This window comes from Barbatula barbatula (assembly GCF_947034865.1).
Source record: "Barbatula barbatula genome assembly, chromosome: 7".
NCBI classification, from domain to species: domain Eukaryota; kingdom Metazoa; phylum Chordata; class Actinopteri; order Cypriniformes; family Nemacheilidae; genus Barbatula; species Barbatula barbatula.
Window position 1 is genome coordinate 18,631,998 of NC_136770.1, and position 26,712 is coordinate 18,658,709.

The 26,712-nt window shown below is 36.5% G+C and overlaps 3 protein-coding genes and 1 long non-coding RNA gene across 7 annotated transcripts in view; 2 read left to right on the forward strand and 2 right to left on the reverse strand.

Moving 5' to 3' along the window:
- Positions 1-286: 286 nt before the first annotated feature.
- On the reverse strand, positions 287-2,498 carry LOC306896807. The gene is made up of 3 exons (XR_013786957.1): positions 2,345-2,498; positions 1,547-1,582; positions 287-1,372 (listed from the first exon to the last, which is right to left on the reverse strand). It is a non-coding gene; the product is annotated as an uncharacterized lncRNA (long non-coding RNA).
- Positions 2,460-8,761, forward strand: meltf (melanotransferrin). The gene is made up of 16 exons (XM_079461089.1): positions 2,460-2,728; positions 3,157-3,311; positions 3,435-3,534; positions 3,826-4,011; positions 4,109-4,259; positions 4,379-4,446; positions 4,528-4,712; positions 4,879-5,044; positions 5,134-5,285; positions 5,434-5,530; positions 5,851-6,045; positions 6,424-6,577; positions 6,657-6,724; positions 6,876-7,063; positions 7,141-7,333; positions 7,419-8,761. Exons 1-16 carry the CDS (start codon positions 2,680-2,682, stop codon positions 7,484-7,486), a joined length of 2,175 nt encoding a protein of 724 aa, XP_079317215.1. The 5' UTR covers positions 2,460-2,679; the 3' UTR covers positions 7,487-8,761.
- A 601-nt stretch (positions 8,762-9,362) lies between these two features.
- lrrc40 (leucine rich repeat containing 40) lies at positions 9,363-15,542 on the forward strand. 4 transcript variants are annotated; one of them, XM_079459939.1, is made up of 15 exons: positions 9,363-9,610; positions 9,821-10,002; positions 10,178-10,251; positions 10,348-10,477; positions 10,648-10,771; positions 10,907-11,049; positions 11,132-11,304; positions 11,404-11,494; positions 11,606-11,651; positions 11,739-11,847; positions 12,025-12,132; positions 12,210-12,320; positions 12,598-12,675; positions 12,869-13,054; positions 13,218-15,542. In XM_079459939.1, the coding sequence occupies exons 1-15, from the start codon at positions 9,466-9,468 to the stop codon at positions 13,321-13,323; spliced, it is 1,806 nt and encodes a 601-aa protein (XP_079316065.1). In that variant the 5' UTR covers positions 9,363-9,465; the 3' UTR covers positions 13,324-15,542. The 4 variants fall into 4 exon arrangements, 1 of the variants encoding a protein (XP_079316065.1); XR_013786881.1 differs by lacking the exon at positions 13,218-15,542 and having other exon boundaries at positions 9,370-9,610; positions 12,598-12,785; positions 12,869-12,945; XR_013786882.1 differs by lacking the exons at positions 12,598-12,675; positions 13,218-15,542 and adding an exon at positions 12,676-12,785 and having other exon boundaries at positions 9,370-9,610; positions 12,869-12,945.
- The window catches only part of lrrc7 (leucine rich repeat containing 7), a gene marked incomplete at its 5' end in the record, with an annotated part of 48,297 nt that continues 37,126 nt past the window's right edge, over positions 15,542-26,712 (reverse strand). The window contains 7 exons of the mRNA XM_079459938.1: positions 15,542-15,774; positions 16,651-16,725; positions 17,658-17,750; positions 18,286-18,486; positions 20,982-21,107; positions 21,709-21,858; positions 23,150-24,853. Coding sequence (XP_079316064.1) covers positions 15,667-15,774; positions 16,651-16,725; positions 17,658-17,750; positions 18,286-18,486; positions 20,982-21,107; positions 21,709-21,858; positions 23,150-24,853 — 2,457 coding nt within the window. The 3' untranslated portion in view covers positions 15,542-15,666. The remainder of the gene's footprint in view (positions 15,775-16,650; positions 16,726-17,657; positions 17,751-18,285; positions 18,487-20,981; positions 21,108-21,708; positions 21,859-23,149; positions 24,854-26,712) is intronic.

Genomic DNA, 26,712 nt, shown 5'->3' on the forward strand with positions numbered 1-26,712 from the left:
AAAGCAGCCATTTAATCCAGCAGGAAAATTCCTTCAAAAGTATTTAAAAAAGTTGGGTAATAAAATGCCAAATACAATTCTGGGCAAAGGTTAGAACGTTGATGATGCTTAAATGTAAATTGGAGTTTAGTCAAATCATAATTCCCACAGTTACAATTGTGTTACTCCTTGTTTTTGATGAGTTTGATGTGGAAAAGATTAAGAATGAGTGAGTGACCCTTAACTTTTAACTGGTAGTGTATATAAATAATTGTATTGACACAGAGCAACAAGTCAAACTATCAGCAATGTACTAACTAAACATCTTTATTACAGCTGGAGAATAGAACTGTGGATATTGCCGGTTGTCATAATGTGCTGTATTATAGCTCATCATGTGGACATGATTATCTTACAACAGGTTTTCATCCTGTTGTAAAACAATAGCGTGAATTTCACTTGGGAAGTTGTGGAACGGTTTTTTGAAAAGCTAAATCACAATTCACGTGATGGTCATATTAAATTAATGTCAAAAGTCACGAAATCACTTATTGTACCTTTTTACATGGATCGTTGATCCTGACCACATCCTTATAATCTTTTCATCATTCATTAAAAAACAATGATAAAAATAACCGTTTCATTGTATCTCTATCATCTTCATGTGTATATCATGCATTTTTGAACTCTTGACAGCCAATACAAGCCTGAAGAACACACTGTAAAACATTTCCTGTAGAATATACAGTAACTTACTGGCAACTGTTTACAGAACAGTATTTTTTGCTGTTACTTCTTAAAACGTCATTATTAACTGTTCAATTGTAATACTTGAACTTTTAGCTCTCTCCGCAAACTGCATTCACCTTTATACACAATCGTATAATACACAATCAATACACAAGTTTACAGTATTTTAAATCAATTCATTACCAGATTCATAAATTAAAAGAAAAGTCATAAGGACAATCATCATCAGTATTTGCTTAAAACACTTTTTGTTCAAACCTGTGGTCACATTTATACAAGATATGTTTATATGATAAATATATTTCGTTTGTATTATGTATAAATATAAGTAAAGATAAAAATGTATATACACATGTGAATATTTCTTAAATATCACATAATTATTATATACATTACACACATTTATATTATGTAAACAAAAACTTGTATTTAGCTTTCGATTAGTCACAACTAATCATTGTGCAGCCCTACTCCTGAGTAGAATGTATTCGCTCTTAGTAGCATAATAGTTTAGCCAACTGTAATCCAGATAATGAAGGAGGATCCATGAGGGTTCAAACTAGTGTTCTTCCTTTGCACCATCTTCCCACTTCTTTTGCTGACTTGGAACTTAGAGGAGCCCTTGCTGTGGTTGGGGTTGATCCTTACAATGAATATTAGAATTACATAAATCAAATAATTCATTAGATCTTTTGACATGTAAAAGTGTTATAAACATTAGTTAGGACAAAAGTTAAAATGTTGTCATTGTGGCCTCATTTTCTGAACATAAATTAATATTCTCTCTTCACCCCAAAGTGAAAATGTTCATCATTACCTCTTGACATGTCAAACCTGTATGGCTTTCTTTTTCCTGAGAAACACAAAAGAATATATTTCGAAGAATGTTGGTAAACGACAGTGACTGCACCCATTCACTTCTATTGTATAGAATGAAGTGAAAGCATGTTCTCACAGATGGAGACACGCACAAACACACGCATTCACTTTCAGTTATCAATAATACAGAAAAATTACTTGCATCAACTTAAAGGAACAATAATTCATTTTTTTCTTTCAAGTGGGCCATCATCAATAGGGCAGCTGCAAGGCCTGGGTCAACATCTCTTCCCTCTCTTTTAATATTTGCACGGATTGATATCTGAAAATTACATTTATGGTTTCTGCTTACGTGTGCTGAAAATGTTAACTTCACTCTAAAATACTTTACAGCCTGTAATCGGACAGTCATTTTTTTCTACCGTCTCGAATGTGCCATTAGATGTTCGCCATGTTTGCACATGTGTATAATGTCTGATATTACAGTTAAATACTGTATAATTTACAGAAATCGCTAACAGTGCAGCATTAAATGTTGCCAGCCCCTTTTTAAATAATTTTCTGTTGCTTTTTTAACTGACTGTTTTACTCTAAAAAATGGCACTTTAAACGAACCTAATTCAATTATGTACATCGACATTACAGAAATATCTTATCTCTACTCAACTACTTAATGTATGATGAAGTAAACTGAATTGAGTAAACTAATGTTTAAGTAGGCCTGTTCAACATTAACAAATATGCCTGTTTCATCATTTTGATAAAAGATACATAAAATAATCTTTTTTTAGTGTACCTGTGTTTATATGGCACTGTCTTTCCTTCGTGCATACCTTGTATGAAAGGTGGAAAAAAGGTGGAGTTTCCAAGAATGAAAGACCCCTCTGTGTGCACCTTGGACCTCCGCCCGTCTCTCCGACGTGTCATTTCTAGTCAAAACCTCATGACAAATCACATTACACCGTCTGTAAATCTAAAAAACTGTCTCGAGATATTTCAATATCTTTATGACAAGGGGCTGTATGGCATCCGTGTCGAAGAGCTGAGCTGTATTGGACTTTGATTTATTTTGGACGCTCTTCAATATAAAGTCTTGAACTTTCACACATCTGCGCAAGCGGGACTTAAGAGATGGACACTTGGGCTTTTATAGGCGTTCTACTTGCTGTTACGCATTACGGTAAGATACTTTGAAAGTTAATATTAAGCATGGATATAGTTTAATATAAAAATTTACTTTTTACAAAAAAGATATTTCATGAGACGTTAAAAATGACGTCATTTTAGAGTTTGGCTTCATTGAATGCTTATATAAATAGTTTCCCTCTCTAAACTTCGATTTCTAGGTCTTGTAGTAAATAAAAGCCATTTCATATAGCCTACGCATGGTGCGTTTACATTACGCTTTTATCCAAAGCGACTTAAAAACGAGGTAAACAATCGAAGCAATGGAACAACATAAGGACAAAGCAAGCGCATAAAACTGGTCTCATATAGCCTTACCGGTGCACATTTGCTTTGCATTGAATGGTGGTTTTGTTTTATCTGAACATTGCTATAATATACGTCCCTATTAAAATGAATTAACTAAATAAATCACCTGTGCAGTGTCAGGACAGAACACGGTAAGATGGTGCACTATTTCGCCCTTGGAGGAAAGTAAATGCAAAGCCATGGCTGAGGCTTTCACCAGAGCGGCGATTAGACCATCACTGCGCTGTGTAGCCGCCTCATCTAAAGCCGAATGCGCTCAGAAACTCACAGTAAGTTCTTACCGAAGTAAATCCTAATTATTTCTCATTTCTAATGATCAATTGTCAGATTGTCAAATTTCATTTACAGAAGTGTTTTTGTGAGTTAAGTTGCCCTTGTGATCAATTTGACAGAAAAAGGAGGTTGATGCATTTTCAGCCAGTGTTAAAGACATATATGACAATGGCAAGCTTGCCAGCTTCAAAATTGCAGCTGGAGAGTCTGCAAAGGATGGTATGTTATTCTTTTCATGGCATTATTCCATGTCATTGTGATTTAAGATACTAGATTATCGCAATTGTACCTGTGGAGTCCAGATAACGAAACGTCAAAACCATAATTAGGTTGAACAGTTAATGTCTCTATCTGCACTTGCAGGCCTATCTGTATCACACATACAGTTATTGACCTATGATAAAAGTCATTCATTAAAATAAACATACTGATATTGTGTACTGTCCTTAATTCCGTGTTGTTAATATTACCAAGGAACTAATCCAATCTTTCTTCTTTTAATGGCCACAGGGAGAGGAATAACCTACTACGGAGTCGCTGTTGTGAAAAGATCCAATACAGTCATCAACATCAACAATCTTAAAGGGAAGAAGTCTTGTCACACAGGCAAGCATCGCACGGTTGGCTGGAACGTCCCTGTGGGCTATTTGATTGACAGTGGAAAGATGTCTGCAATGGGATGCGACCTTTCTCAAGGTACCCCTGGGCCGTGCTGTTGGTGCAGTTTATCTAAAACGTCAAAACTGATTTGATATTATCAGATGAAGGATATTGTTGTTTCTGTGGGTTTTAGGGGTTGCTGACTACTTCAACGCCAGCTGTGTCCCAGGAGCTCAATCCGACCCGGCGTCTCTGTGTGAGCTGTGTGTGGGAGATGGTACAGGAAACTTTAAGTGTGATGAAAGCAACAAAGAGAGATATTACTCATATAATGGAGCATTCAGGTATCATATTAATGAAACACTTTGCATTTTACTTAGAGTATTGCTTTAGCGTAGCGTAGCTCTATATGTTTGCATTGATTGTATGAAATGTTTGGAGCGTGCTGTTTTGGGGTTTGCAGGTGCTTGGTTGAAGATGCAGGGGATGTTGCTTTCGTGAAGCACACTACTGTTGGCGAGAACACCGACGGTACGTTTAAACTCATACATATTGTAGTTTTAAGGAAATGTGGAGTATGTTTTTGCATGAATTTTTTTACTTGTGTCTCAGGTCAGGGGGAGTCATGGGCTCAAGCACTTCATTCAGATGACTTTCAGCTACTGTGTCAGGATGGCACTCGTAGTCCAGTCAGAGATTATGAAAAATGTCATTTGGCCAGAGTTCCATCAAGGGGTATTGTGGTACACAATGACATCAGCAGTTCGTTGGTTTACAACATGTTGAGAGACGGCCTGGTATGTTTCTTTAATGCAACTGGAGAGTTTAGAAAGTCAAATGTGATAATACATTTTTATTCATATATGAATAAAATATATGAAATTTGTATTTGCTCTTCATTTCTATGTAAAAGTTTCCGTTTGAATAAAGCATGTAGTAATGTGTGTGCATGTGTCGTTTTAGCAAAAGTCTGAGTTCTCCATTTTCTCCTCGACATCCTTTGGTGGAACAGATCTGTTATTCAGTGATGCTTCAACAACATTCATCGAAGCTGGAAATGAAAACTATATTGAGTGGATGGGTCGAAGATATTATGACATACTCAGAGCCGTAGACTGTTCCAAATCAGGTATTGATGTTTATTATAAACATAAAAAACATCATCATCTTACTGTTTTGTATATAATGTGTACGTCTCAAATATGTGGGTGTTCGCAGATGTTCCCTCTGATCTTCGCTGGTGTGTTCTGTCTGATGGAGAGCAGCAAAAATGTGCAGACATGGCCGTGGCTTTCAACAGCAAAAATTTGATTCCCAAGATTAAGTGTATATATGGCAAATCTGTGGAGGACTGCATGAAGAAAATTCAAGTATGTACATCAAAAACATAGACTTTTAAAGGACAAGTTGACCCAAATTGTTATTTTGTTCTTTTCTTTTACTTATGGAAAAGTAAATTCTTCATGATAACAGGGTTTGTAATCTAGGAGATTCACATGAATGCTCTGTTTTCTGTAGAACAAGGAAGCCGATGCCATTACACTGGATGGAGGCTACATCTACACAGCTGGCAAGAGTTTTGGACTGATACCTGCTGTCGGGGAGAGCTACACAGGTCAGATCCATCATTAGTATTCAAGTCAAGTCAGCTTTATTTATATAGCGCTTTTTACAATTTTCAGTTACAAAGCAAATGTACAAGAAAACATTGCCTATAAGCAAAACATATAAGGATATGCAAGTCAAAACACAGGTCAAATATCAGACAGACTTCCTATATTTGCAGTGTTATTGTACTTTACATGCTTTTACATTCAAACATTTCTATATACTGTAAAAAGTAGGTACAACTATTTGGGTAACTATCCTGAGTAGTGCCCAGTCATGTTTATTCATTCTGGTGATTTTAATTGTGATTCTTTAACTGTGTTCTAGGAGACACTGATGGCAGCATTTATTATGCTGTTGCTGTGCTGAGGAAGAGTAACAGTGACGTCCAGAGATTCAGTGACCTCAAGGGCAAGCGCTCATGTCACACGGGTTACGGCAGGACCGCAGGCTGGAACATTCCAATGGGTTTGCTCATTGAAAAGGGCATCATCAGACCACAAAAATGTGAAATAGATCAAGGTAGGTCTATGTAGTTCACACATACAGTGGAGTCCAAAACTTTGAGACCATATTGAAAATATTGTGACCATATTGTGTTTTTTAAGGTATTTTCCGTAATCTGTTAATGAAAATCATTGTATTTAATTAAATAAGATTGTAAAATAGTTAGACTTTTGCATTTGACTTCATATTATGAATCTAAACTGTATATGATATTTTAATTTTACAATATTTCATTTTATTTTAATATAATGAGCGATAATAAGTCATTAATACAGATTATTATTGATATACATTTTTATTAGTAATAGTAGTAGTTGTGGTAGTATTGAATTGTAGTTTAAGTGTGGGTTTAATGTTCCATATTTTATTCTTCCGTGCTACATTTTCTCTTAGCTGCTGGCGAGTTTTTCCAGTCATCCTGTGTGCCTGGAGCTAATCAACCTGCTATTCCCAAAAACTTGTGTGAGCAGTGCATTGGAGACTCCAGTGGTCAAAATAAGTGTGAAAAAGGAAAAGACCTGTATGACGGTTACAATGGAGCCTTTAGGTAAATGAGTGATTTCGTGCCTTTCACAAATTCTTTCTTTGAGTAAATGTTTAAGTGCAGACTTCATTTATATTTCCAGGTGCCTTGTTGAAGGTCATGGTGATGTGGCTTTTATCAAACATTCCACTGTATTCCAGAACACAGATGGTAACAAACATTCGTTCTGTGTGACTTAGAGACATTGTCCATTTAATACATCTTTATTATATTAATTAGATAACGTTTATTATACTGTATCATACAAGCTAACAATGACTTTGTCTTTGGTACTCCTATATCCATTTGTTGTTTTTTCTAGGAAACAATACAGAACCTTGGGCGGTGCACCTGACTTCCCGTGAATTTCAGCTGCTCTGTTCTCACGACTCTCGTGCTGAAGTCACTCAGTATAGCAGGTGCAACTTGGCCCGTGTCCCCTCCCATGCTGTTATGGTGCGGCCCGATACCAACCATCACATTATCTTTGGCCTTTTGGACAAAGCCCAGGTAACACACAGAATTCCAAATGTCTTTTGTGCATTTTCAGTGTGAAATGTTGATGTATTTTTGGTTGCATCTTTCAGGCATTTTTTGGAGGGAATTCTGCCTTAGGTTTTAAGATGTTTGAGTCGAAAGCGTATGAGGGGTCAGATCTGATTTTCAAAGACTCAACTATTTCTCTGATTGGTGTGGGAGAGAGGAAGACGTATGAGAGGTGGCTTGGCAAAAGCTACATGGATGCAGTGGTAGCCATGGAGTGTTCAGCTTCCTCACCAGGTACTTTCCATTCGGAGCGCTCTAAATCCATTTTAACCGTTTATGGTCTAACTCTCCACGTTGTGTGCATTTGTTTCTTCTCCAGTGTTTTCCTTATCCTCAATTTTGCTGATGACCATTGTGAGCTCCCTGGTGTCTCTACTGACTTTGTAGCTGGTCTGCCAGCCAAAACGGGTGCCCATGGCATCTTCTCCTCTTCCTTACCAATATTAGTATTTCAGTGATTCAATTGGAAATAAAGCTGTATATGATTCGTTAATTAATATTGGAATACCAGCAATTAACCTCACCTGTCCATATTTTCTCTTCTGATTGTAATACACAGTACATATGATTATGGAAGATTTTATGAAGAAATGTTTCATATGAGGTAATAAGCAAGTAGTATTGCTGAGGGCAATAGCCATATCAGTGCATATGCTTTGCCTGTTACATATTTATGTTTATTACATCTTTCAAAGCTACATTTTATTATTTTATGAGCTACTTGAAGGCACATGCCATATCAGGGAATATGCAGTGTCTAGCACTTTACTCTTCGACATATTTAACCCGGGGTTATAATCACAAATACAATATGCACTGCACTGGAGTTGTACTGCTGCAAGAATTGAAGTAAAATTGTTATTTTCCCCGTACTGAAAAATAAGGAAATTATTTTGATATGTTTCTTTATTATTAGCAAATTCTTTGAGTTTGTTCACAAATCACATTGCACATTGTTCTTCAAATTCAAAATGTCTTTTCGCAATTCAGTAAGAAATCATTGAGATCCAAGACCTTGAATTGTGATACACTGATCAAGCGTCCAGTTCCTGCACTCTGTTGCAATATTGTTTCTATTGCAAATTCTTGTTTTTGCATTTGTTAATTTTGTTGCAATGCATAAACTATAAGGTAGCATTTTACCTGCCATTTTTAGTGATGTAGCATGGTTCAAATTACATAAACGATACACAATATGTGATTAAAATATGTGATTAAAGTGAATCTGTACACTCTGGGACACATAACCAATAATACATTTCATTCCCCAATTTCCAGCAGATGGGGCTCAGCACATGCCATTTGTCCAAAACCTCATTGTTTTGCATAATCTTTCTCTAGATTATATATCTTATCTTTGGCTTGCTTATTTTCACTGCAGTATTGGTGTCTGTTTCGTTAGACTATGACCCGCATTTCACATTTTTTTACACAATGTGTTTCAATGAGAGATTTATTTGTATATGTTGTTCAGATACCATATCAGTGTATATGTGCTGACACATTAATGTCTTACTTACATTAATGCTTGCTTTGTTGCTTTTTCAATGAAATGATCCAAATGTAACTAATATTTAGTTGCCAGGCCAGTGTGTCTGCTCAAATACTATCATGTACTGCTCATGTGGGGTTTTCCTCTTTTTAAAATAAACAGTTTATCAAGGAATTTTTGTTAGACATTATCATCGTTCAAGTTACTATAATGCAGAGATGCAGAATTCCATGTTAGACAAAATTCGATATTTTTGTGTTGGAAACGCATTACAAAACATGAAAAACTAAACAAAAACAAATTGTATTTATTTTCTACAAATTATCTAACCCGAGGTCATATTGAGGCAATAATGTTGTTATATCCACCCGGTTTAATAAAACAGTGACTAGATAAATTTATTATTATTACATAAATTAAAATGAGAAAACCAGAAATATTTCAAGTGTCACTGGTGTGTTTTTCTGCTAACTACAGTAAATTAGAATAACTGTATGTTATTGAAACCTCAAACGAGTGTGTGAGCAAAGTAAAGAGATACATTTGTTAGTAATAAAAATACGTTTTTCACTAAATATACATTTTTAAATCGCAGTTTTAACATAGTTGTTAGTTAAATTGCTCTCTGAACAAATACTTAATTTATTGTGGGGATATTTATTATTATAATAAAATTATTGACAATAACTTAATTAAAAAACAAATGATACTCAAAGTTAAATTAAATATAAAATCTCTTTTTGATATTATGAGACTTTTATTTTAAAAATTGGGCGCCATATTTGAGTAACTGACATTATTTTACTTCACACCACGACCATCACCGTGTTCAAGTTTACAGGTGTTTAAACACACAACATAAAACACCGCATTAATGTCTCGCTTTAAAAGAGGAGCCCATGTGGACCCCAGAGCAGGATTCAGACAAGAGAAAGAGGACTGTCCTGTGCCACATGGATTGTTAAAAGCCGCTAGAAAGAGCGGACAGCTGAATTTATCCGGGCGCGGTCTCACCGAAGGTAACGCTATTCAACTAACACACTCTGTTTATGCGTCCGTTCATGTTGATCTTACAACAAATCCGCACAGTAGACATATTTAAATAACAAAAGAATCCACACGACAAAACGTCTACTTTTTCTTTAGCTTCCACGATAGGATACCTTTGCTGTATGGTGGATGACACTGTGCACTTTTGAAAGGTTCCGAGTCTGATAATGTGGCTTTAGTTCCTCAGAGTGTGTGGAGGTTGAACTTAGACACACCTCAGGAAGCCCAGCAGAACTTGTCATTTGGAGCCGCAGATCGCTGGTGGGAACAGACAGATTTGACTAAACTTCTGCTGTCCTCCAACAAACTTCAAAGCATCTGCGAGGACATCAAACTGCTCCCTGCCCTGGTTGTCTTGGATGTAGGTCTCACTCGCCTGTTTTTAAAGAACGTCTATTCAGTTACTGAATTAGAAGTACTCAATGACAGCGGATTTATTATGTTTTTATGAATATATATGAAGTATATATATATATATATATATATATAGAACAAGAACAAAAAGGTAAATCTTTTTTGTGACTTGTCTTTTCCAGATCCATGACAATCAACTAAACTCACTACCAGAATCTATTGGAGAACTAGAACACCTTCAGAAACTCATAGTGAGGTATTGTTTTATCCGCTCTATACAGTACCACACAGCACATCTCGTTGTTTTCAATGATAACGTTTCTGTTTTTGTCCTATACGGTCCTCTCTGCAGCCAGAATAAACTGACAGAATTGCCCGTCGGTCTCTGGAGACTTACAAATCTACGATGTCTGCATATGCAACAGAACCAGATAGAGCGGCTTCCAACAGATTTAGGCCTGCTGGCTCATTTAGAAGATCTTGTGAGTGATTGTGATCTTTTATTTATGACATACAGCGACACAAAGCTGCCTCCAAATATCTGCAGTTAGTAACATAGATGCATGTCTATGTGAAATAAACAACAGCGGTTTAATCCTGTTATATACTGTATTTAAGAAATCCGTCATGTCACTTTTATTTCCCCCGACAGGATCTCTCCAACAATCTATTAACGGATATTCCGGAAAGTCTTTCAAAGTTGACCAGTCTTATGAAACTGAATTTGTCCTGCAACAAAATAAAGAGTCTCCCTCCTGCGATCAGTGAAATGAAAAGTAAGTGCTTACATTAACAGGTTAGTTAAGGGCAGACTGCTGAATGGCACGAGTGTCCAATCAGAATCGAGAGTTCCAGAGAACGACTTAAATTGATGTTTGGTTCACTCTTGCTTCATTTGTTAACCTTCCCAGACCTGAAAATGCTGGACTGCACTCGAAATCAGTTGGAAAGCGTACCTCCCGTCCTGGCTCAGATGCAGTCTCTCGAGCAGCTATACCTCAGAAACAACAAGTTACGCTTTCTGCCGGAACTGCCCTGCTGTAAAGCCCTCAAGGTGAGCGGAGATCATTGATATGCTGAAATGACGCATCTCTTGAATGGAAAAGCTAACACAAGACTGCTGATATCTCTTTAAGGAACTCCATTGTGGGAATAACCAAATTGAGGTTTTGGAGGCGGATCATTTGAAGCACTTAAATGAGTTAAGTTTCTTGGAGCTCAGAGATAACAAGGTGAAGAGTCTACCGGAAGAAATAACTCTACTGGAAGGCCTGGAACGCCTGGATCTTACTAACAATGATATCAGCAGGTGCTGGACATATTATGGGCTACAGTACACAAACGTCTATTTCTGTTTCGTATTTATTTATACAGTGGTCTATAAGCATCAGTTTTTTGTGTGAAACAGCTTGCCTTCTGGACTTGGCACATTACCCAAGCTGAAGTCTTTGTCTTTGGAAGGCAATCCACTGAGGGCAATCCGCAGAGACCTTCTGACTGTAAGTGCACAACATTTCGCAGCAGCAAAAAAAGCTGGTGGTCTTTGTGACATGGCACTATAATGCAAGAATGAAAGTTGGTGAATTGCAAGAGAAAATCTTCTGTTACAGAAAGGCACTGGCGAACTCCTGAAATATCTCAGAAGTCGAATACAAGGTAGAGCTATGATTATTTGTTTGTACAGATTGTTTATTCGTTCATTATGAAAGGACAAAGAATGCTTATTTTGGGGTTTGAATATAGAGCCACCTAATGGGGATCTGAAAGAAGAGCCGAAAACAGCAATGACTCTTCCAAGCCAGGCTAAGATCAATGTACATGCCATCAAAACTCTAAAAACACTGGACTACAGGTACAAGAAACCGAAAGTTCAACTGAATGTATATCAATAGTTTCCTTCCTAAATATACTAGTTCATATAAAGTCATGAGTACTTAATGCGTAAAAATGGAAGCAATAGATGGAAGGATTATGTGCATCAAATAAATGTAAATATTAAGTTCAAATTAAAATATCAATTTTTTCTAAGTGAGAAACATGAGGCATCTATTCCCGATGATGTATTTGATGCAGTGGATGACAGTCCTGTGGCCAGCGTGAACTTCAGCAAAAATCACTTAACAGCTGTTCCACACAGGTACTGGTACGCTAGTTCCATGTCATTATGGACATCAAGTATTTTACTGGACACTTGTGATCTCGTGTTTCTTTTAGAATTACAGAGTTAAAGGACTCCCTTGCAGACATTAATCTTGGGTTTAACAAGCTAACAACTATCCCAGTGGACTTTTCCAAACTGCAGCAGCTGGTACACATAGATCTCAGGTAATCCAGAAGATGATTTACGTACTATTTAAAGGTCCAAGTCTAAAATCTCAAAAGAGAAATATCTGTAGTTTCAAAGGATAGTTCACCAATAAGCCTAAAATGGTGACTTTCTTTTAGTTGTTATATTTTTAGTTGTTGGCAACTTGATAGTTGAATTAACAAAAGAGCTGGATCATGTTCTGATAAAGCAGTGCCATTAAGAAGAACAGTTATGACTTAACAGACAGAGAGAAATCCGTGTCATCATTTACTAAAGAAGTTTCTTTTTCTTCAGGAACAATCAGTTAAACTCACTGCCAATGGAGCTGGAAGCACTAACCAAACTACGGAGTATTATTTTGTCTTTTAATAGGTACGTTCTACCTCAACTTCTTTAACCTCACTTACAGAATGGCTTAGCAGAAAGATCGCTTTAATGCCATCCTACAAACACAGCAGCTTTTTGGAAGTGGCACCTTCATGGTATTTTAATTTTGATATACGTAACTTGACTGCACATATAATGTATGTATGTATATAATAATACAGTATTTGTCATTTATCAGGTTTAAGTCGTTCCCAGATGTGTTGTACCACACCTCATCCCTCGAGACCATTTTGATCAGTAACAATCAAGTGGGAGGCATTGATGCTGTTCGACTAAAGCAACTGAACAGCCTGTCTACTCTAGATCTTTCCAACAATGATATTACACAAGTGCCACCAGAACTTGGTAACTGTACCTGTCTCAGGTGAGGATGATGTTCCTTGTTCCATAAATCTGCAATTCAGTTTTGGAGCATTGTAATATAAAGGCGATCTGTAGTGTTTATTTATGTTGTTGGTTTACATGTCATTTTTTCAATCAATCTTAGTCACAAGAAAATGAATTAACTGTTTTGTGTATGTTTTCAGAGCTTTAATGCTTGATGGGAATCCTTTTCGTAATCCAAGAGCTGCTGTCTTAAGTAAAGGAACAGATGCTCTGCTTGAGTATCTCAGAAGTCGTATTCCAACATAACCTTCACTTTTAATGTCATTTCCATCATCACCACCGCAAACCGTTGATTCAAAAGTGTGTTACAGTACATCTCGATAGAATTGGTATGATTTACACTGCAAACAATGATCAAAATGTGACCCATTTAGAATCATCTCCTTCCACTTTCCCCTTACCTGCCATTCTGGTTTTAACATTGACAACTGAACATCAAGTTTTGTAATGGCATTTTTATATACAGTATCAACCATTTACATGCTTTTTACTGAAACTGATATACAAACCAAATACATAAAACATTTTTGGGTTCAAATGTGAATTCAACATTTTATATTTTACTATATTGTCTAGTATGAAGGCACTATACATAATATAAAATATGTTTTGGTTACGCATGTGTATTGTTTATCTTTGAAGTACCACAAAAAGACGTTGTAACAATAGTGACGTTTTTATTATTTGTACAATAAAGACTTTGATACATTATTCAAAACAAGATACTGAAAAATTCTGTACTCCAAAGCCGAAAATGGCTCCAATATTAGCGGAACATCATTGGACTTTCTTCTTTTTATACAGGTTTTAGTTATTTTAGTTTTCAACTAAAATGCATTTTAAATATGTACATACTGTATAGCATCTGCAAAATGCAATCTAGACACAGAATATAAGTCAATTACATATTTGCGGTAATACAGAAAAGAAACTGGAAGGAGGAAACTTGCATGTTCAAATAAATTATATGATAAATTGTCACTAATCCCTGTGAACTAAATCGAATAATTTATTCTATATATAATTACTTTTTGCACAAAAATGAAACGGCATTCAAGTTCAGTAAGTCTTAATACTGCAGAAAGCTTTAAGTACATTCACAATCTATTGGAATAATTTAAATGTCTCCATTCATAGTTATTTACATCAATACTGCAATTAGACTGAATAGTACCATATATTACCTTTTATATTCAATAGGTCTTTAAACACATACAAAAATGACCAGTTGTATATTCATATACATGTATAAGTTTTTGACACAAAATTCACATTTACTTAAGAAAGAATTGTACATGTTCCAGTATTTCCTTTCCTTACAATCTAACTCTCTTTCAATACATTTGTTTTTGTATTTATAAAATTTAATCATTTGAGCATAGCTAATTATATCAATATATTAGAAACCATTATCTGAAAACATTTAGTAAAAATAATCATTATCAAATGTTCTTTCACAATAGTATCTGAACAATTAATTGCATCATCCGTATAATAATCTTTAATAGTCAACATATTTGAACAATTCATTGCATCATCCATATAATAATCTTTAATAGTCACCAATCTTTCTCACCAGCTTGGAGTAGGGAGGGATGTATTGGGGGCTCTCCTGGAAATGCTACAATTTAGCAACATTTTAAACATGTCCAGGATTTATGCAGGAAAACTGTATGGCACGGTTTAATCACAAGAATAATGATTTAAAATGCCTTGTAAAATAATGGTTATGTAAAACACAAAGACCCCTAATAAGCATAATAACAAAAGTTTAAAAGTGAAAGCATGCTTTAAAAAATAAAATTAATGCTTTTTACCTTTTTCCAATACAACTTTTTAGTGCGTGATATGAAAGTAGTTTGTGTGATCAAAAACTGCCAAATGATGTGCATGAACATAATTATTATTTAGCAAATGAATAAAACCCAGCCTGATCTGAGAACAAAAATCCATGATTTGATCTAAACTAACCAGTAGAGGGTGTTTAAAACTCAACAAAAGAAATGAATATTGCTTGGGGTTCTCTGTCATTTGATTTGTGTCGTGTAGTCGACAGTCATGTAGATTTTCTTTGTGAGAAGGATAAACTTTCACATTTTTCAAATGTTACAAAAATTGAATAGCATTAGAAAATCATCAGTCTCTTTGATTCACATTATACGCTCGGATCACATTTTCATTGTAAATGTTTATATTTACACAAGGCATTTACAAAGTTGAGGCAGTGTTATGGTGGATAAATGTCCTTAAAGCAGATGTGCTTTCATGCTCAAAGATCAAACTCAAAAGCCGCTAGGAAAAATAGGTAAAAAATAATACGCCATATAAATAAGCAGGAAAAACGCACCCATTTACAGCCACAGGCTGAGATAAAGAATATCAACAACATCAACCAAAGATTTCAACCAATGTATGTTTGTGTATCATATATAAGCCGAATGGAACATTATTAGATATGTCCTCTATTATACATTTGGCACTGGAAATTGCCATTGGTCCAGCAATTGGCAAAATTGTTCCTAGATAAAAAGAAGATTTACAAGTTCCTGTGTTCCATCCGGGCGAGAAGTCTTTAAGCTATAAAAATATTTATGTTGTGCTCTCCCTTAAGATTACCAAGTCCACAGTTTTCGGGAAATTCTTCAGAAGAGACACAGCAGTTTCATGCTCCATGTGTATGAAACTATGTCCGTTGACCTGCAATGCAAGAACGAAGCACATGGTAAACAAAGCGGTCGGTAAAGAGAGCCGGGGAAGGGGTATGGCGCGGCAGCACACGAGGGCAGGCCTAGCTCGAGGACAGAGAAACACTGTGAGGAAGAGAAAGGGAAAGTGATGCACAAGGGTGGAGGAGATCATGCTGTAAGAGAGAAGGTGGAAAGAAGCAGGTTTTTAGAAAGATGGTTCCTGAGTTTACTCTGCATCTGTGGAAAAAGATAGGCCTGCTTTCTGCGGGCTAAGGCGTGATTCGGATGGCATACGTTGACAGCGACACACAGATTAAGGAAGAAATGTAATGCAAATTTATGCAGGAATAATGTTCGGTATTCACTTGGCACCTTTATGTGTAGCATAAATATGTGTGTGTATATTGTCAATAGCAAGATTTGTTTAAGGGATAATTCACCCCGACATGAACATTTTGTCATCATTCACTTGTCATTACAAACGTTTATGACTTTCTTCCATACAGAGATTAGGTTTCACTGCAAAATACTTGATTCAATTTGATTCAAATGACGGCAAACTGAGGTAGGAGGTGGTGTAAAAGATTCATATCCCAGTATAGTATATCAGTCATAATTTCATATACAGTAACATCATTACATAATCTAAGTTCATGCTATTTCATTACTTCAGATTTATGTAAGATCCTTTTTTACATCAGAGGGCAATAATGCATGTCAAAATTGGACAAACATCACAACAGACATCCATGCTCATTTCTTTAAAACACACACACACACGCACACACATTGGACATAAATGCCACATGCAAAGCCCTCCACTGGCAGTGTGGCAGAGGATGCATTGTTGTAACTCGTGGGACAACGTGATGGAGAACGGCGTTACCTTCAGAATTTTGTCCCCTGGTCGAAGAACGTTGAAGGCAGGTCCATCAGGCTGTACCCTAGTAACAAAGATACCCTATAAGTCAAAAGTGATATGAGGTTAGGAACCACATGGTAACTATGGTTTAGAATCTTTGCCTTTTATGTGAATTTAGTTTTTCTTGGTTCTCAAAATAAAAGAAAACGTAATATAGAAAATATATTCTTATATAGCTAGGAAATATTGTCCTTGAGAGAAATTGCTGTTCTGTCGTGAAGGGTTATAAAAGCATGGATTTGTAAAAATACAGTACATGCAAATGTTAACATTAAAACAATGCGTATAGTACTAAATGTTTGAAAAAGTTGATTTGCTTGTATCAAGGCAGAGATTATAAAGCATAAATAGATAAATAACATGTGGGACCCATCAGTATGCGCCATGTTGAATACATTTGAAGTCTCATTATTGGCGCCATATATTGAGTCCACCAAACTGTACATCATTTCTTCAGAGCTCAGAGGGATCAGCTTCTTAGAAGATCCCCAAAGCAACAATATAACAATAACACAAGTTATCTTTACACTAGGTATGTACATAAAACTGTACTTTTTATGCAATGTGACATCATTTTTATCAAAGCACGATGATATAGTATTATAACATTCAACTAACACATTGTAAAACATATTTTTCAACATGTTCTGCATGAATACAGCTAAATTTCAGAAACAAAATTTGACATTTCCTTTTAACTAACAATCATAAATTGTTGCCAAGACATGAAAAGGTAAAAGGTAAAGCAGTCAGCTGATGTGCGAGGTTGTGCATTGCAGTAGTGCACGTTTCCATGGAAACTCTACAGAGAGGCACACTTTACTAACCGAGGAGAGATAGCTTTGATTTCGCTCTGTATAAATAATTATTTCAAGTGAGATTTCCGGGAATTAAGCGCTGATACTAGCATATTAATGTACATTGTGCAAAGTCCTTGAAGTAGATTATAAATGAGAAAGAAATGGTCTTACCATGTCCGAGGGCTTGAAGGGGTTCCCCTGCCCGCTGATACCCCCTGAGATACTGAAACCAAGGCCAGGGTTCTTCTCAATTCTCACACAGAGCTATTTAACAACCATAAACAGAATCAAGGAGTCACAATAAAAAAAGTAGAGGAATAAGATGCAATAACACTCCAAAGATTTTCCATTTTGTTGATTAGAGCTAATTCACTCCAACTGAAATCTATTACATGGACATTTACATGTATTAATTATTCAAATGATACATATCTATAACACCTCATATATGGTAATATATCAAATATATAGATCAATGGGTCATAAGTTCTAACTAAATTGTCTCCAATAGAGTTTCTAAAGTTTTTTATGGGTTTTGTATACTCAAACTGGGGGCACCAATATGGGTCCAGGAGGGCACAGTGTTTGTGGCATTTTATAAAATATAGAAATGTATTATAAGTTTTGTGCAATCAAACATCAGAAAAAATAATACCAGGTAAAATAATTGACGTTCCAGCATTGTATAATTGAATATGTCTTTGGTTTAATAAAAATTCATAAATCACAAAGCAATACGACCCACACAAGCTTACATCGAAAAAGTTTAAGAACCACTGTTATTTGAGATGAAGAGTACCTGTTCTGGAAAGCCATCCATACTCTTCTGGCCTTTAGTCTGGATGAAGCAACGGGCACTCTGTGGCCGGGGGCTGGTGGTGGTTATGGGCATGGGTAGGGGTGACTGATACTGCTGGATGGACACCTTGTTGATAGCCCCCTCATACTGCTGGTCACGGGCCGTCCGATGGGATTGGGGGGCTGAGGTTATCAACATAGTCTGTTGTTGATGAGGATTGTGAACACCAGGCTGTGGGCAAGATTCATCCGAATGTTTAATGATATGAAGAAATACTGTTCATTTCCAATGTTTCAGTTCCATTTTTGTCACATTTTCATAACACTAGGTACTCATACTTTCATCTGAAGGTAAATCTTTCACAATATTGAGCGACAACCTTTAGGCATTCGCAGATATACTGAGGTTGCTAAGGAGACAGCGCATGAACACGGCGATGTGAAAATCACAACAGCAGGCAGCAATTAACCCTGGCATTTGACAAAATTAACATGGCAATCACAATACAACATAGACGTCTAAACAGGTTAAGTCAAAGACACTAAAGCGTGGAATATGAAAGGCTTTAATACACAGAGACGTCTCGAAATATTTTGTGCGGAAATAAAATAATAATGAGAGCCAGACAAATGCAATGAATCACTGCAGTTTAACATGTCTTAAGTAACCATTTCAAAGGCAAGAAGGTTTTACAATGATTGCGTTGATAAGCCCCGCCCTCTCACAGTGGGTTGTGGGTATTATGCTGTCTATACGTGCTCTGGGAAATTGGTTAATTCCCACTGCCACCTGGAAATAATTTATGGAACGGTGCTCTTTTCATGGTAGCAGATACTGTAATGTTTAAATGCTACTAAATCATTAATCATTTTCTATAAATATTGTTATTGAGGAAAGAAAAGTAATATATTACATAAAAAAGTAAAGAAATAGACCTCTTGATTTTAACAATTTTCTCACATAACACAAGACCACACCTTGCTCAGGCACTCCAAAAACAGCCATTTCAAAACAAGGCCTGATAACCTTAACATACGTATGCCTTAGACAGAATTTTAAATATAGGTATCCAAGAGTCTGGGACAACCCCTAGAACAGCACCGTTCACATGTGGACCTTACATTGGAATATATCTTGGACTGCCTAACCTTGCTGTAATAAAATCTGTGGAGGACCTTGAACAGAGGTTGTAAAATATTAATATTGCATTGTTCCAGGTTTCCTCTGATTCATCCAATGCCAAATACCTTGTCCATTTTGCACGGAGTTTGTCTTGATTCATACTTTTTAATTACATTAACGTGTATACATTAGAAATAAATCCCTTCAGATGTAATGGAATATTTAAAATTGGAGGGATATGTGGGACAGTGGTCTCGGACAAGATGGCGAAAGCACCTAAACAAGTGTGCTAAGTCCTGGTAAGTTGTACTTTGAGGAGAAAGTAGAGAACGGGGCAAATCATGAGAGTATTTGCTAAAACTGGGCATTGAGTGTATAATGAAATTCGAAGGGGCAATTTAGATAAAGTTAGAGAAAGGAGAAGATTATGAGGTACAAGAATTCGCCTCTGAAACAAACACCAGAGGTTATCTCTGTTTTTTTTGCCTTGCGAATCCTAGGTGTGGAATATGTGGAATCCTTTATTGTTTATGCGAAAATATACACTTTTTGGAAAATATAATTCATACCCTGAAAAAGTGTCAAATAGTTTCAATATTGTAACTACCTGTGGAATACCTAGGGTCGGATTTGAAATATACAACAACATATCATCCACATGTGTTCCATATCCCTACAGTTGATGCCAGAAAAATCCTGTGAGCCTCTAAACGCTAGTAGGTTCAATGGCTAAAGTAAAAAGTAAAGGACTAAGAGGGGATCCTTGTCTTGAAAGGGGAAAATAATCTGAATGTACTATATTTGCGATTACAGATGATTTAGGGGAGCTGTATAATAACTTAATCAGTGAGATAAAGTGTTTTCCAAAGCCAAATCTTTCCAGCACAGAGAATAGATATTTCTATTCCACCCTGTCGAACCCTTTTTCAGCATCTAACGACATGACTACCTGAGGAACAGGGTTCTGAGAGAGTTTAGCTGAGTGACTTACCCCTTACAATCTCCGGATATGACTACAAGAATGTCGACCACTGACAAAACCTGTTTGGTCTTTTGAAATGAAGTTCTCAATTACTGTGTCTAAACGTAGAGCAAGGATTTTGCCAAAATTTTAACATCTGAGTTTAGAAGAGAAACTGGCCTCTAGGAAATACATTTTAAGGTATTCTTATCAGATTTTGACAGAAGTATAATATTTTCTTCATTCAAGATCTGTGGCAGGGTACCCAAGAAGAATAGGGGCTAATTTATCTGCACATTTTGGAAAGCCATCAGGGACAGGTTTTTTTACTCTGCTAATGTTTAGGTTTTAATTTTACTAAATAATGTTTTTACTCTGCTAATGTTAATGTTTAAATGATACTAAATAATGTTACTAAATCCAGACGTTACTTTAAGTTACTTTATAATAAATATTGAATTTCTGAAATATCGGGATATAATAATATGCTATCACATACTAATTGAAATGTTGAATACCATTTGGGACAGGTAGTATGCGCATTGAGAAGCAGGTATTGTCTTTGGAATAAAAAAATGGATCATTTAAAAAATTATTTCATAAAACATTATACCTTTTTGATGACGTTCATGCTCTCTGGTGGCACGTCTCTTCGTCCCAGTGAATACGGGGCCCACTGGCTACTCGGAGAAACGACCTCTTGTCCGTTATCTAAAATATTGCTCTGTTGTGAAGGTGTCTGAAAGGATATAGTGCTATCATCATTCAAAACAGGGCTGTGAAAGTACACTTGATGATAAGTCCAAACAAAAATACTTGTTTTTTTAAATACGTAAAAGAAAAGGATGTTTTTCCATTACCCTTAAACTGTAATTATCATCTCACTAGTGAACATTAGGTTGCTATTACGTTCTTTCATCAATTAAAGGACTGTTTTTAACTTCAGCTTGTTTCTTTAAATGTTTCATTCAATTATACAATAGAGAGAAAAAAAATGCCATTCATAGAAGTCATTCATATTTTGAGCATCTTTTCTATGATTTGAAGACAGAATAAGAGAGCAGCGCATAGACCAAACACAGACTGAGCACATGCAACACAAAACATCTAAATATGTTTTACATCACAGTGAGGGACAGCGTCTAGCGCCTAGTTTAATATGTGTTGAATGGGTTTCCTTTAATAACTATAATACTGTATATGTGCCAGCATCATTGTATTACCATTGTTTTAGAAATTACAATAGAATCCGCTCTTAAAACGAAGGTCTTCAAGAATAACGTTAATCTGAGTTTTACTTCTTCATGCTGAAACTGGGGCTGAAGTTGCTTCATACTCACATTTGGTAGAGGTAGCCACTGAGTTGTTTGGTTTTCATGCTTTGTGTTATTGTAAAAGTTTATTGTCATGCTTCTGCTGGCATGCGGTGCAGCATAGCCTCCAGAGTACAGCATGCCGAAGTTTACTGTGTTGTGCTTAAGGACAGCGCTCTGATTGGAGGGAAACAACCACATGACATGGGTGAATGGGTGCACCACACAGAAAAGTCAAAGGGTGTGCGTGTGGCCGCGGGTGGCAGGTGAGGGACACTGGACTGCCACACACACACACAAACAAACACTGCTGTAACAAGGTGAGTAAGCTTGACAAACAGAAAAAACAATGGTACATTGTTACTGGAGAAATGACACATAAGTGATACACAGAAGATACATTTTAATAATATTAATAGTGAACAATGCAGTATGTTGAAAGAAGGCTCACCTCCAAACTAAACAAGGTTTAAAATACATAACTGGGTTAATCTCATAAGGAAATGTCTGGGCTGTATTATATCCCAAATGCAAAATAGAATAGAAAATCATCAAATGTATAAAAACAAACAAAACAAAAGGTAAGGGGAAAGATTTCTTTAACGTTTTAAAACTAATTATTATAATTATAAATATAATGTTATACCTTTCTAAAAAAACATAAATACATTTTTTAATAAATAAACAACAAACAATAAAAGTAAAGTATAATTAAGGTAAAAGTGAAAATATTTTTGAATGACAATGTTTTAAAATTGTATTAGTTTATACGTTTCTTAAAACAATATATTAAAATAAAATAAAGTATGAATTAAGGTAAAAGGGGTACATTTATGTAACGTTTTACAATGGTATTATTTTACTACAAATGTATTTATAAACATAAATAAATACTTAAATAATTAAACAAATAAATAATAAAAAACATGCATTACAGGAAAAGGGAAGGGAAAAGGGAACTATTAAATATATAAAATTAATAAATATAAAATATTTTAAATATATTATAAAAATATAAAATATGCATTAAGGTAACACATTGGTGAATACTATCCTGTCTGCACATCCTGTAAAAATTTATAAAAATTCTGTACAAATAAATAAATAAATAAATACTATGAACTTGACAAATATAAATTTACATTTCAATAATACATTATGATTTAAATTACGTTATTGTCATTGAGTGATAGTCTCAAAACACTCACACAATACTTTCATGTGGAATGTGTTTTATTACGCAAACTATTAAATGCTAAATATATTTTCTCATTTTGATTTTAGGCTGCAAAACCTTCCTGACAATTTTTGAAAATTGCTGCTTTTTCAGAAAGTCAAAAGGATTAGCTTTAAGTTATCCCTAATGTTAAAAACAATCATACAGAGATGTAGTTATGTAAAATGACAGAAATGTAAGCTAATTTAAGTAGCAACAAAAGTTAAAAAAGTGTTAATCTTGCTTACTCACCCGGTCTAGTCTCTTGGCTTCTATGTGTCTAAGCAGCTGTTGTCTCCAATCTACTGGCATTTTACTCATGTCCTCTGGTTTTTGAGGGCCGGGTCTCATCTTCATGTCAGCTTCAGAGCTCTTCTCAGTGCATGTACTAAGAGTATAATCCGAAGGCAATTTCTCAAGCAGCGCAGCCATGGTGGGTCGGGCAGACACTGGTCGTGCCTGAGATGCCCCGTATGTCTCTGTGCTGTAGCTCCGTGCAGACAGGGGGCGACGTTGTGTCAGACTCTTGGTGGGATAACCCATGATGGGCTTTTTGGGCTCTTGATAAGATGAGTAATCTTCTTCATACCTACCATTCCTCTTGTGGAACTGTGTGTCTGCCATGTTGGACAAGCTGTTTTGTTGTTCCAGCATGCTCTTTATCTGTTGAGGCCTGTTCTGGTAGTGTTCTGCCATCTGGAGCTCGTGGTTCTCTGCTACTCTGCGGAATAACGCCATCTCTGTCGAACTTACCAGAGAATCGGCCCGCCGCAGGAAGCCCGGCCTGGAGCGCTGGGGCTGAACAGAGAGCTGTTGATTCACAGCATCATCGGTGACTGCGGCCTGAGGAAATGAAAACATCTGGTCCATCGGTTGATAGCCCCGGTAGCCTCTTGGGCTTATGAGCTCCTTTGGCAACGTCTTGCCGGGTTGGTTAATGTACTCGGGGGTGTTGGGGAAGGGTGGAGGAACTCTCCTGTCTGCTTTCATAACATTCAAGGCTCCTTGCGGGTTAAAGCTTTGGTCAAAATGGTAAACTTTCTTTGGAATGGCGGGCTTCTGCTGAAGGCTTTTGCTGGAACCGTAGCAATCCAGCTCATCATCCAGCATGGGAGCTGATTGGCTCCTGGACATACTCTGTTCCATGGGCATATGGTGGTCCGATCGATCAACGCTGCCTTGATTTTCTATGCTGGAACTGTAGCTGTCCAAGGGGATGCTGTAAACCTTGTACGACCCCATGTCTATTTCATCTATGCTCTGCGACTTCTTAAATTTGGCCTTTACCTCCTTCATCATCGGCGAAAGTCTTTCGGAGCTCTTGCTAACTACCAAAGTGCCTCCTTTGATCGGTTCTTTTCCACTCTGAACATGTGCGAAAATGTTGGGATGACCTCGCCCCGTCCCAGAGTCTGCGGAGTCAAGAAACCCCCAGGCTCTAGTCGAGGGAAAAGTACTGTGAAGTTCTCCCATCTCCTGTTCAAAATCCTTACGGTCAGGGTTGGGGCTGTTCGCTGGAGTAATTTCCAGCTTGGAAGGAAAAGCCGTCCTGTCCTCGAAGGGACTGGGAGTCCTCGTCCAGTTCTGCCACGGGTTAGAGGGAGCAGGCACTTCAGTTTCAGGGGTGGTGCGGACTGTGTGGAAAGCGTGTTGTGACTGATCGAGCTCCAAAGGAACTCCCACGATGCGTTCTTGTCTCATGAGAGGCCGTCGCCCCTGTGCTGTTGAGGCACTTCGGGGCTTTGAGCCTAGCATGGGGTTTCCAGCACTGCTGCTGGGCGTGTCAAGAGCTGTCTCCTCCGCGACGAAACCTGTGTTATCGTAGTGGGGGGCGTTGTTCCAGCTGTCGAAGTTGTCACTGAGGGGCCGTCTCTCACCTCGCTGTTGCAGTGTACTGGAAGGAGGCGTTTCCCTCTGGCTGAGAAGGGGCTTGGTTTCGATGGGTTTTGGGAAAGACTGAGCCAGCCTGTTGACATATTCAGACAAAATACATCAGAGAATATATCAAAACACTACTTGGAAACTGCTATTTGGTTCATGCATATCGTCCAAAATGTTTTACAGTTCACAAACTGCTGGGTTAAAGTACTTTGCTGGGTTTGACCTTTCAAAATCGTTAGTTCCTTGTTCATTTCTACTTGGGACAAAATTTTGACATTAGTGTAACAGGCCAAATTAATTAGGCTACCGCTAACCAGACAGAACCGCATAATACTTAAGGATATAATGTGGTTTTATGAATGAGTAAGTAGATGTACAATGAACTCTTTGCTTTTTGTATTATGTGTTTTAGCTGATGGATACAAATGTTATTCATGCATGCAGTGCTGGGGACCAAACATTGCAAATTACATTTAGCTCTGCCTCCACATCTCTTAATATAGGTCCTCTAATGTATGCTTAAATAACAAAAAGTGCTGAGATTAAGGCTATGGTTGCATTGGAGATTAAGCAATATCCCTGTGGTTGAACAGATTTCTAAGGTTTATAAAAATGTAATACTGTACGTCTGCAACATAAGCAAGTAGGCTAGTCGTCTTTGAGGTTCTTAAACAGTACGCTGTACTAATATAACAAGATTTTCAGAGAGCAACAAAGATAGATTTCCAGTTGTACTTTATTAAACATGACCACAAGTTATAGATATAAATCTAATATTCCCCTTATGTTAAAGGTCCAGTGTATGAAATTTAGTGGTATCTAGCAGTGAGGTTGTGAATGGCAAAAAACGGCTCACTCCCCCTCCCTTTCAAACCACTACGGTGGCTCTCACAGGACAAAGGTGTTGCCACGTTTTCGCTTCTTTGCCAAAGGAGATAACGTATTTGCGAATCGTAAGGTAATAAAAACTTAAGGCTTCATTATGTAAGGTCTTTATACACCCCTGAAGACATAGTAATGTATATCATATTGCATTTATGTCAATTGATCCTCCAAATAATTACACATTAGACCTTTAATTAATGAAAAGATATACAGTATGAACGATACAATATAAGTATTTAGGTTTTATGGAAAAGGTTTAAGGAAAAATGTATAAACAACTAACAATTCATAAAAACGGCCTCTGTCAGATGGTCCTCCAACAGTGTGTGGAATAGATAAGAAAGTAGTAAATGGTACTCCTTCTTCGGTTAATCCCCTACTAATTGTCAGCTTTTTAGCATATCAGTTAGAACATAACCACATAGTGATACACTAAACAGTCCCAAACATTCTGATATGCCACAATCAGAGAAAGAAAAATTAAAAAATACTTCTGAGTTGAAGTAACTGACTAATTATCAGATCCAATTATAATAAACTTTGAATAGAGAAAACTTTCTGTCAAGTAGCTCTGTAGTGTTTCAGCTTTCACATCAATGTATCCATGGAAACTGGACATTTAAAATGATGTCATACTGTACTTGTGAAGAGATGCTCGTTTCTCTGTCCCTGAGATTTGGTCTAAAACAGAGCTGAATCTAAAGAACCACATAAAGATATACCGCAATCAAATTCTGTATTTACATAAAACAATAAAGTATCATTTAGGTATCAACTTGGAAATAAAAACAGATGCATAAATAGATGCATACTGTGTTTGAAATTTCTGGGTCTCTTTCTTAGAAAGAAAATTAACATATTAAGATATTTCTCCTATCTCATCTCATCACTGCAACACAATCAAGACATTAAAGAGATTTGAGATCAGAATCTGAAAATGATTTTGAGTTTGAACTATAGGCAGAGATATGAATCTAATTCCTGCAAAGCTCTAGTTTAATACATCACAGATATAAAATACGTCTTGGCCACCCAAATATCAATAAAAT

What these genes read in the sequence shown, in the direction of transcription:
- meltf (XM_079461089.1), top strand. Translation starts at nt 2,680, where the DNA reads ATGGACACTTGGGCTTTTATAGGCGTTCTACTTGCTGTTACGCATTAC. An exon ending in TCATATAATGGAGCATTCAG is followed by an intron (nt 4,260 to 4,378) that starts GTATCATATTAA and finishes TGGGGTTTGCAG; the next exon opens with GTGCTTGGTTGAAGATGCAG. An exon ending in TGTATTCCAGAACACAGATG is followed by an intron (nt 6,725 to 6,875) that starts GTAACAAACATT and finishes TGTTTTTTCTAG; the next exon opens with GAAACAATACAGAACCTTGG.
- lrrc40 (XM_079459939.1), top strand. Translation starts at nt 9,466, where the DNA reads ATGTCTCGCTTTAAAAGAGGAGCCCATGTGGACCCCAGAGCAGGATTC. An exon ending in TGGCTCATTTAGAAGATCTT is followed by an intron (nt 10,478 to 10,647) that starts GTGAGTGATTGT and finishes TTCCCCCGACAG; the next exon opens with GATCTCTCCAACAATCTATT. An exon ending in TTAACAGCTGTTCCACACAG is followed by an intron (nt 12,133 to 12,209) that starts GTACTGGTACGC and finishes TGTTTCTTTTAG; the next exon opens with AATTACAGAGTTAAAGGACT.